A 10,886-nucleotide genomic window follows, 5' to 3' on the forward strand; every position below is an offset into this window, starting at 1 on the left:
CAAAGTCCTGTGTATTTAAGAGCTGGCTCCACTGATTGTAGAGACAGGAAATCTCTTCCCAGGGGGACTGGTGTCCTGAAGTGTGAACCCCCACAGAGCAGAGACTCAGTCCCAGCATCATATAGTGCAGATAACTAAAGTTCATATCTCATATGGTGACTTTCTGCAGTTTAGATAGACCCAGCCTATAAAGATGGGACCAAAAAATTCCTAAAGGGCTGTTTGTCTTCACATTAAATTTAACATAGCTCAAAATAGGAGGAGGAGCAGGGTAACAAAAGGTAAGGATAAAGCACTTTTATTGCAAAGTATACATTGAAATGTAGGGGCAGCCTTCGTATAATATATAATCTGCCATCCCTCTAGTGTTTTTTTCTTCTGGGGTATTTGAACATTTAGTTGGAGTACTAAGTGCCCCTGGGGTCCAGAATTTTGCCTATGAAGAGAAGGGCCCCTGTGTCTGTGTCCCTCAGTACAAAGATGAAAGGTTGGTTAAGGTGATAGTCCAGAGGGAAGGTGAGGCGGGCAGGCTGGACCCCTGGGCTGGAGTTAGTACCCGCCCCATCCTCATTCCACTCAAATCCGACGCGATGTTCCACTTGAGTAAGTTTGATAGGTTTGCCTGTGATCTTGCTAAAGTCTGGTGCATCAAACAGGGATTGCAGCTCTGCAGAAATTGAGAAAGATTTCCATTAAAACCTTGCCTTGTGAACGCTGCAAGGAAGAATACAATCCTGATTCTCAAGAAGGCAAGCTAAGTGGGGGTGGAACATTGCTTTTGACTGTCTATGACATATGTAGAGTTCTGGGCTGGTTAAGGGTTAAGTGACTTGCCTAAGAGCACACAGCCAGTGAGGTTAAGATTAGAAACGAGGTTAAGATTAGAAACGAGGTCAAGGGACCTGTCTTGAGAGGCAGTGTTCAGAGTTCCTGTTACAGGATGTATGGTCTTAGGGCTTAGGAATGAGTCTGATAAGGAAGGCAGTTCAGTCTTCCTCTCCAGCACTATTAGAATGAAGGGATCATCCCGGGCCCCAGTACTAGTCCCTGGAGGCTTTGCATTCTGCTTAGCAAGGTGGAGGGCTTCCCTTGTGGCTCAGCTGGTAAAGAATCCGCCTGCAATGTAGGAGACCTGGGTTCAGTCCCTGGGTTGAGAAGATCCCCTGGAGAAGGGAAAGGCTACCCACTCCAGTATTCTGGCCTGGAGAATTCCATGGACTGTAGAGTCCATGGGGTCGCAGAATTGGACACAGCTGAGCGACTCTCACTTTCACTGTAGCAAGGTGGAAGGAAGGCTCAAAGATTCAACCCCACCCTCCCCAAGAGCAAAGAGGTGTTGCAGCCGTACTCAGCTCCTGCACGGACTTCGTGAGTTCGCCTTCATAACTCAGCTTCAGCTTGGGAATGGTCAGGACTGCCTGAACAGTCTTCAGTTCTCGGTCTATGTCATGAATGAACTCAGAGGTGAGGCTCTCTTCTATCAAGGTCAAGTTCTGGGTCACTTTCTGAGGCAGGAAGAAGATGATACTTGTGCTCCCGGTCAAGGGCAGCTGGGCGATCTGAAACAACAGGGAGGAAGCACATGGGTTAGTCGTTTGGAGCCCAGGAGCTTAGCGATGGACAAACACCCCAAGCTGCCTTCTCTCCTGGGACCAGGCCTTGCCTTGCTTCCCCGCCCCTCATCTGTGTAACAGTTGTCCCTCTAAGCTGTTGCTTTCCAGCAGCAAGATGTCTACTGATGGGACTTCCCTGGTGGTAGAGTGGTTAAAGAATTCTGGCATTGCAGGGGACAGCGGTTCAATCCCTGGGCTGAGAAGTGAGATCCCATATGCTGCAGAGCAACTACGCCCATGGGCCACAACTAGAGAGTCTTTGCACTGCAGTGAAGGGTCCTGCACGAGGCAACTAAGACCTGATGCAGCTAAATAAACAAAAGCTATCTGCTGATGTTTCTTCAAGCGTGAGCCACTGTCTTTTCTTAGTCTAATACCAACTGAAGTTATCTGCTTAAAGAATTTTCTTCTGTGGTTTTCTAAAAAGCCAGAATTGAATTCCCAGGCCTTGGTTCTGTCCCAAGGTTTGCCTGCCAATAGTTACTGATCATCTGTTATATACAGAGCCCGGACTAGAAATGAGCACTGGGAAGAGCAGTGCAGAAGTGGCAGTACAGTGGCCCTCTGAGCAGAGGCCTTTAACCTAAGGGCAGATGGCATCGGGGGTCCCAGGAGCCCCTGGAATCACTTGCAGAGATGCATAGGTGGCATTTCTCTCCAGTGCTTCAGGCATTTTTTCAGATTCCCAAAGAAAAAAACTACTGACTTAGAATTTTCTTGAGTCACCTAGGAGAGACTTAGAATGCCAGCAACTTGGAGTTTGCGACAGATTTTGAAAGTTTGCTGCTGCTGCTGCTGCTAAGTCGCTTCAGTCATGTCCAACTCTGTGCGACCCCATAGACGGCAGCCCACCAGGCTCCCCCATCCCTGGGATTCTCCAGGCAAGAACACTGGAGTGGGTTGCCATTTCCTTCTCCAACGCATGAAGTGAAAAGTGAAAGTGAAGTTGCTCAGTCATGTCCGACTCTTAGCGACCCCATAGATGGCAGCCTACCAGGCTCCTCCGTCCATGGGATTTTCCAGGCAAGAGTACTGGAGTGGGTTGCCATTGCCTTCTCCGTTTGAAGGTTTGGATTTTTATAAATACAAGTTCTCCCCCAAAAAAGAGAAGAAGGAAAGAAAAAAATAAATAACCAGAATTTGAGTGCCCAGTCTTGAGGACTCAATTTCACTTTACCAACCCTTGCAACAAACCTTGAGTCCGAGGATAAGTTTCAGTAGTTATGGCCCTTCAGTTTTAGAAACAAAGGGCTCAGCTAGTGGGGCTTCCCTGGTAGCTCAGTTGGTAAAAAATCTGCCTGCAATGTAGGAGACCCCGGTTTGATTCCTGGGTCGGGAAGGTCCACAAGAGAAGGGATAGGCTACCCCCTCCAGTATTCTTGGGCTTTCCTTGTGGCTCAGCTGGTAAAGAATCCACCTGAAATGCAGGAGACCTGGATTCAATCCCTGGGTTGGGAGGATGCCCTGGAGGAGGGCACAGCAACCCACTCCAGTAAGAGCTCAGAAAAGCTCTTAATTTACTGAAGGGCACGTGGCAGGTAAAATTCAAACAGCTCCATAACAAGATAAGCCACAGTGAGAAGCCCATCCCACAACTAGAGAAAGTCCATGCTGCGCAGCAGTGAAGACCCAGCTCAGCCGTAAATAAGTCAATAAATAATTCAGACTGCTGTCAGATCTCAAAGGCCATTCTATTCCCATTGCACCATCCTGCCTGAACCCACACCGCCACTCACACTGCCCATACAGACCTTGCAGTTGAGATCAGAATCCAAGCCGTACCGTAAAACGGCCTTAGGGTCTGACATCATGGGGACTTTGACGGTCCTCTCCTCATCCAAGTAGAAATCCTCCAGGGAAGTTTTTCTGGAGTCAAACTTTGTTACCCACTGCCCTGGAATGAAACAGATGGAGTGCCCTGAGACCCAGGAGACCAGAAAGGCATACTTCTGGAAATTGCCTGGCTACGGGAATCGGGATTCCCTGATGGCTCAGTGGTAAAGAACTGAGAATTGACCTGCATCTCCTGTCAATGCAGGAGACGCAGGTGCGACTCTTGGGTTGGGAAGAACACCTGAAGGACGGCGTGGCCACCCACTCCAGTATGCTTGCCTGGGAAATCCCATGGACAGAGGAGCTACAGTCCGTGGGACTGCGAAAGAGTCCACTTAGCAATTAAACAACAGCAGGAACCTGAGTCATCAGAGGCCCGAACACGTCAGGGAATAGCTCTGTCTTAGGATGGGCAGTCTGGACCATGATATTTTGAGGGTCCTGACTACCTTCCATATGTAAACTCAGAAGTATTGTCAGGTTTATTCAAGTTCTGTGATAGCTAGGAGAAAGGTGAATTGGTACACACTTCTACAGTGATGTGTCCAGGAGACAGACTGCAGGGAGACCAGAGCTGGAAGGGACCTCAACGTCATGTCATCGACCATCTCAGATGAAAAGCATGAACGTCCAGAGAGGTGAAGTGACTTGCCCATGCTCACACAGTGAGCCGATCGTTTAACGTGGTCTTTAACATGCTGATCTGTAACAGCTTCTTCATTTCCTGGAGCTCAGTGCTTCATGAAGGATTTTTCTCTGGGGTTTAGGGGGTCCCCTCTAAACACTGCCTGATAGACAGTTGTGAAGCATTTTAAGGGGAGGTTGCCCAAAACCCCACCCAAGGCTCATGAATAGGGCTGGCCTCACACTGGGCCCATGGAATAGTTGGGTACCTCACCATGGCCTAGAAGAATGTTATTAGAAAACTAACATAATTTATCAAGGGCTTCCCAGGTGATGCTGATGGTAAAGCCGCCTGCCAGAGCAGAAGATGTAGGAGATGTGGGTTCAATCCCTGGGTCGGGAAGATCCCCTGGAGGAGGGCATGGCAACCCACTCCAATATTCTTGCCTAGACATGGACAAAGGAGCCTGGTGGGCTACAGTCCATAGAGTTGGAAAGTCAGACACAACTGAATCGACCTAGCACACACACACACACCTGGTTTATCGAGTACTTGCTGTGTGTCCCAGGCATGATGCTGGGTCCATGAGAAGATAGGAGACCACACACACACAGTGCCTCTGAAATCAGTTTGCCATCTCCCAGTGACAGACGAGAAAACAGCCTCCAAAAGGCTATGAAATTCATGCAGATCTCTGCAGCCAGAGCCAGGCATGGACCCTCTACCAGCCCCAAAAAAGGCACAGGAGCAGGAGTGCCCCCTTATCTCTGATGGTCTTTCTCCACCACCCCTTACACTTTGTAAGTACTTATCCATTGTTTGCCTTGGGTTTGGTGACAAGCAGGGAGCCCTCAGGCAAGGAACTTTCCAGGGTCCTCCTCTGCCTTTGACGTCCCCTCCTTCCTGGCCCCCTCTTGACACCCACTGTCCACCCTCACTGAAAGCCAAGTGGAGAAGCCCTCACCCTTGAAGTAAGCCACGCCCAGGAGGAAAATGCTGATCTCACTGGGCATCTCCCTCGTGGACCTAGCGACTTTCCCTTTCATCTGGGCCTGCACCCAGTTGTTAATCTCCTGAAGGTCTACTCGAGAGTTGCCGGTCAGGATTCTGGGCCTGGTCCCATATGACTTCTCCAGGGGTGGGATGAAGCTGGCTTTTATCCGCAGCTCTGCAAAGAGATGGGGCAGAGGTTAGTGCACTCTTGAGACCTCACCCAGCATCCTCCCTGACAGTCTGTGGCTCTGCCTGATCCTTGGCAAGCCCTGACTCCCTGCCTGGCATCCTTCTGGGGCTCTCCCGGACTCCGTGCCAGCTTCCCCGGGCACTGGATGGGGAATGACAGATTTCAGTCATTGCTGTTTTCTCTTCACATGACTGCCCTCCCCCAACCCTCCCACTGTCTCCTTCAGCCCATATCCTCTTTCTGATCCTCTTTGTACTCATGCAGCCCCTTCCTGCCCACCCCCCAGTGCCAAGCCTGGCCCTGGGCAGACGTGCTCTGGTGTTTAGAAAGAAACCCCCAGATGCATTGCAGCAGAGAGCCCCATGCGCCTCAGGCAGCTCGGACCAGCAGGGCAACTCACTCCTCTCAAAGATAATCCGGGAAGCACTCTTAAGGTTCTTCTGGGGGGCGGTGACAGAGGCAAGGAGGTCCTTGTAGGTGCCGTGGATGTCTGGGTTACTGATCAGGTCGTAGTACAGAGCCCGGTGAATGTTGGATTCTGTCCGCTGTTCCGCACCTGCCAAGCGGAACAGGTGTGTGAGCCTCTGTAACTGCTTGCCAGGCCCATGTCAGCCTAGCTCTCGGGGACCCTGAACCCTGAGCCTGTCTATCTGCTGGTACCTGGAGACTTTCTAGGCAGGAAGGAATTTGAAGGCAGTGGAAGAAAAATAGGTTTTCCTGAAGGTAGGCCAAAGGCATCAGGCCTGGAAAAATAAAAGGATGGGAGTCAGGTTCAAAGTCCCTGTGCTTCTCCCATCACAGCACTTACCAGACTGTTCTACAGCTTCCTATTTCCTACTTTTCCCCATGAACTCAGCTGTGTGGCCCGAGTGAGAACAGAGACCGTGTCTGCGTGGGTGTAGTTACATCCCCAGTATCTAGCCAAGCCGATGAGGCAGGCACGTAGGAGGAGCTCCTTTAAGGAATGTCAATAAAAGGCCACACACTGTGTCAGCAGTACTCCCCACTCCCCCACCTGAGCCCCCACTCCTACGTACTAGGACTCCTGGGCCAGCCTCTCGGCCCTCATCACCCTCCCTAAGTGAAGTGTGTCCAGGGCCTAGAGTCAGGTATGTACAGAGGTCAGAGGGCAGCTCTGGGATTATGGGCTTTCTGCAGCGGGGAACTCACCCAGCGACAGGGCAGAGAGCGCCGTGGCCACGCTGAGCGGAGACAGCAGCACATTGGCGGTGGGGCTCTCACCGGATCTCACGCGGTACAGGTCGTAGCCAAAGTTGGAGACGGCTGCCGCCAGCTTGTTCACAGGGACCTTGAAGAAGGGATCCTCTTCCTCCACTGGTGCCCCCGTGCTCTCAGGGGTCAGAGAGCCCTGCATTTGAGTACAAGGACCAGTGCAGTTGAGCAGGGGGTGACTGGTCTCATGGCTTGGCGTGGGACTGTGCTTCTGGTCCCTGAAGGCTGTCCTGCCCGAGGAGGTATAGCCATCTGTTGGAATGAGTCTGTGCCCCCTACTCCTGTGGGGGTGCTCCACTGGGAAGAGGCAACCCGCAAGAGAGGTTAGCTGGCCAGCTTTAAACACCAGTGATCTGGGAGCTTCAGGCCTGTGACTCATGGAAAAAAAAAAAAAAATGGAAGTCCCCCTTCCCAAGAAATTCTGTTCTCAGGCCAGAGTCTCCTGTCTGCTCAGCCTTGCCCACTGCTCCCAGGTCTCCACATGGACCCTCCTATCAAACCCTCCTTGTCGTTCTCGGCCCTGATCAGACATCACCTCCTCCATCACAGACTTGCCCTGGTGGCCCCAGTATGAAGGCACCTTTAGTTCTCTGGCCATTTTTGAGAGTCAACTACCACTTATGTATTAACCACTTACCATGTGTATACCATCCACCAGGCTCTGTGGTGGTTCTTCTCATTTGAGTTACTTCATTTCATACTAGTTGATCTAAGTGATATCCTCAAAGATTAATGTCTTAAAACAGTCCCTTGAAGGCCAGAACTGAGTCTTTTATATTTCCACCCATCCCCAGCACCTACAGAGTAGGTGTTCAGTAGATAAATAAGTGACTGTCCACGTTGGCCCTGTAAGGATGGGTATTTTTCATCCTGTCTTATAGATAGGAAAACAGATTCAAGTTACAGTGACTTATCTAAAATAAAAAATCTGGTGAGAGGTGGAATCAGAATTCAAACTTGGAACTCACAATAAAGTCCAGAGCTCCTGCCAGTATGCCCCACCTGCCCTGGCTGCCCTTGGGACAGTCACCACCACCTCCCTACCCCCCAATCGTCGCATAGCCTAGGCTTCTTGGCATCCGCCTTTGCAACCCGACGGTGCTCTCTCTGGACAGGAAAGAGGGCTTTCCACGCTCTTACGTCTCTGCTGCCCCCTAGTTAGGATCAGAGCAAACATCCAAGACCACCAGCTCCTCACTGAGACCCATAAGTAATGAAGGGTAATGAGAAAATCTTCACTGAAGGGCTTGTTAGAGGGCTTTCGCCTTTCACCTTATTGGATCTTCCCCGCCCCACCGCCACTCTGTCCTCTGAAAGGCAGGGCGAGACGCTTTCTGTTTTGCTCTTGGAAAAACCAAGGCCCTGTCTGGACGGAAAGATCAGAGCCTGGCCTGCAGCCTGGGTGCTGTCCAGTCTCCCCGTGCTGCCTGGCGAGGCGGGGTTGGGATTGCTAACGTCCCCCTGCCCCAGGCCCCCACCACACCCAGGTCCTACTGACCGCCTCCTGGCCGGCGTTCTGGCAGCGGCCAAACCCAAGCAGGGCTCCAGTCCAGAGGAGTAGCACGAGGGCCTGCATCTCGGGGCCTGCAAGAGAGCAAAAGAGGAGGCAGGCTGCTTCCCTCACCACCTGCACCACCGGCCGTCCTGGGGAGGGAGCAGGGCCAGGCACCTTCCACCCAGCCTCCCCCAGGGCTGGAAGTGGACCCTCAGCTTGCTAACCCCTCCCTCTCAGCACTTCCCCAGTCCTCCCCCTGCCTCACAGCCCACAGTCCTGTGGCAAGCTTATGCTTTCATCCATGTCTGTGCCAGGAGACCCTCCTAAACCTCCAGGGTGGTGAAGGCCCAGCAGTGGTCCTGTGTGGGAGTGTGATCCAGCCCAAATGCACACCGAGGCTGTTCCCTGCGGGCACCTGACCAGCTCATTATGTAGGATTTGGATCTATGTCTAGTAACAGTATGGGGGCAGAATCTCAAATGTAGAGTCACAGAACACAGAGAATGGGGGCATCCAGTCCAGCCCCAGGTCCCCCGCGAGAAGCTCTTAAACTCTCTCCTTGAATTGCCTTGCCCTGGAACCTGTGGTTTCATCAGGGACTTGTGAGATCTTAGTTCCCTTACCAGGGATCAAACCCAGATCCAGGCAGAGAAAATGCTGAGTCCTAGCCACTGGACTGCCAGGGAATTCCCATCAATCCTGTGTCTTTTTTGTTTGTTTATGGCTGGGCCGGGTCTCAATTGCAGCACATGAGAATCTTTTTTTTTTCTTTAGATGCGTGTGAACTCTTAGTTGTGGCATGTGGGGTCCAGTTCCCCAACCAGGGATTGAAACTAGACCCCCTGCATTGGGAACGCAGTCTTAGTCACTGGACTACCAGGGAAGTCCCCAGTTCTGTGTCTTAACACCTCTCTAAATCCCAGTGTCTTCTCTTGTAAAATGGAAATCAGTTCTTACCTATTGTGATGAGAATTAAATTCGGTAATGCATTCATAGCACTCAGCGGGGCCAAAGACAGGTGAGTTCTCCAATGACCCCTGAGCCAAATTGTGTCTCCCTACTCCTGGAACCCCAGGGCCCCCCTTTCCCCTTGGGGAGCCAAGTCCTCTTCCTCCTACCAGCTTGGGACCCACTCTGACACTCCTCAGAATTCTTTCCTTCAAGTTAAATAATACCATGTCTTAGTAAGGCCACCCAAATCCCTATACCTCCCCAGCAGTAGCCTCTTAGGACCTGACTCTGATCCAACCCCTGGACTACAAGGGCAAAGGGAACTCTGAGTGCAGGGCTCCCCCATCTCTTGCCCGCCTACATTCATTGCCTCTATATTGCTCAACCTTGGGTCAGGATGTGGAGGTGAGAGGGGATGAAGGCAGTGGGAAGTTCATAAATAAGGTCTTCTGAGGGCCTTCTGATTAGAAAGAGGGATAAGGTCCCAGCAGTCAGGACCTCTGGCTCTCCCTCCATTCACATTGCTGAGTCAAGAACTTGTAATCTGTCTTCTGTACCTCTCATCTTCCCTGCAACACACACACCGGCCAAAGGTCTCAAGCTCTTTCTTCCTTTTGTATACCCATAAACACATACTCGGGGCTTCCCTGGGGGCACTACCGGTAAAGAATCCCCTTGCCAATGCAGGAGACTAAAAAGATACAGGTTCGATCCCTGCATTGGGAACATCCCCTGGAGGGAGAGCATGACAACCCACTCCAGTATTCTTGCCTGGAGAATCCTATGGACAGAAGAGCCTGGCGGGCTACAGTCCATGGGGTCAGAAAGAGTCAGACACGACTGAGCGACTAACACACAATCTTCTGGACAATGTGAAAGGCAGCAAAAGAAAAGATGGCCTCTGAGTTTGTTCTGCTTACGGCTGGATGGCCAGTGGGCACCAGCCTGGCTTTCTCTCTAAACCCTGAGCATGTGTCACCCAGTGAGTTCCAGTGACCCCTCTGTTTTCAGCCACCTGCTCTTCTGCATGGCAGCCCCTGCCACTCAGGGAGAAATTGTCCACTGAGGCAATGGGAAGAACTTTCTGCAGGGCAAGATAGAGCCCGTAACAGCGTCCAGGCTCACAGCTGCTCTCTCCACCCGGCCAGCCCCACCCAGAGCTGGCAGGGGCCTTCCCTGCCTGAGCCCCAGCAAACTGGTTTAGCAGAGACTGGAAATTCAGTGAGATGCAGGGGCGGCAGGGCTCAAGGAAAAGCCATTAGCTCTAGTCCCTGGGCCAGGGTAGGGAACCGAGTGAAGAGGGAGGAGCTGAGAGACACCACCCTGGCCTGGTGTTTAAGGAAACCAGGTCCAGATGCTCTTGAAGGTGGATCTTCTCTACAGGAGTCTCTACAGAGTTTGAGTTCAAACCTTGGGTCATCTGATCATTGTTACCACGTGGGTGAGCTGAGGACTGAAGATGCGGTGGTCAGGGACCCTGGCAGGGAAAGGCACACAGGTCCACAGCTGCCAGAGCCAGTCGCCAGGACACATAGTATTAGCGGTGCCTCTTTGAACCCTCCACCTCAAGCCCTGGGGATAAGGGAAGTGGAGAGATTCTTGAAAGCCCCCTGCAAGAGCAGGGAGAGGGTTGAGAGTAAGGGTCTTCGGCACAGGAGGGCCCCTCTGAGCACACTCGGTGTCTTCCAAGGGGACAACGGTTCTGTGGCTGGGCCAGGCAGCTGTCACCTGGCCAGGGGCACACGCACAGTGGTACCATCCCGTCCAAAGGGCAGTGTCCAAGCTGCGGGGGCGGGGAGGAGGTGACTCCTCCCAGCTGGGCCAAGCTCAGGCCTGCCTCTCGGCCACATTGCCCCAATCAAGAGACACAAGGAACTGCGATTCTGGGATCCTGCCTACCAGCTGGAAGGATACATTTGAGCCAATACATGTGTTTCAGATTAAGCCCAGTTA

General features: G+C 52.0%; 2 protein-coding genes across 2 annotated transcripts in view; one reads left to right on the plus strand and one right to left on the minus strand.

Moving 5' to 3' along the window:
• SMYD4 (SET and MYND domain containing 4) overlaps window positions 1-10,886 on the plus strand; it is a 54,200-nt gene that overhangs the window by 39,758 nt on the left and 3,556 nt on the right. The window lies entirely within an intron of this gene.
• SERPINF1 (serpin peptidase inhibitor, clade F (alpha-2 antiplasmin, pigment epithelium derived factor), member 1) overlaps window positions 283-10,886 on the minus strand; it is a 12,134-nt gene continuing 1,530 nt past the window's right edge. Inside the window, exons 2-8 of the mRNA XM_010861328.1 lie at window positions 7,986-8,071; window positions 6,425-6,623; window positions 5,655-5,810; window positions 5,036-5,239; window positions 3,365-3,507; window positions 1,349-1,559; window positions 283-667 (exon numbers count right to left, since the gene is read on the minus strand). Coding sequence (XP_010859630.1) covers window positions 408-667; window positions 1,349-1,559; window positions 3,365-3,507; window positions 5,036-5,239; window positions 5,655-5,810; window positions 6,425-6,623; window positions 7,986-8,063 — 1,251 coding nt within the window. The 5' untranslated portion in view covers window positions 8,064-8,071 and the 3' untranslated portion in view covers window positions 283-407. The remainder of the gene's footprint in view (window positions 668-1,348; window positions 1,560-3,364; window positions 3,508-5,035; window positions 5,240-5,654; window positions 5,811-6,424; window positions 6,624-7,985; window positions 8,072-10,886) is intronic.

Source organism: Bison bison, unplaced genomic scaffold, assembly GCF_000754665.1.
Source record: "Bison bison bison isolate TAMUID 2011002044 unplaced genomic scaffold, Bison_UMD1.0 scf7180017864472, whole genome shotgun sequence".
Lineage (NCBI taxonomy): Eukaryota > Metazoa > Chordata > Mammalia > Artiodactyla > Bovidae > Bison > Bison bison.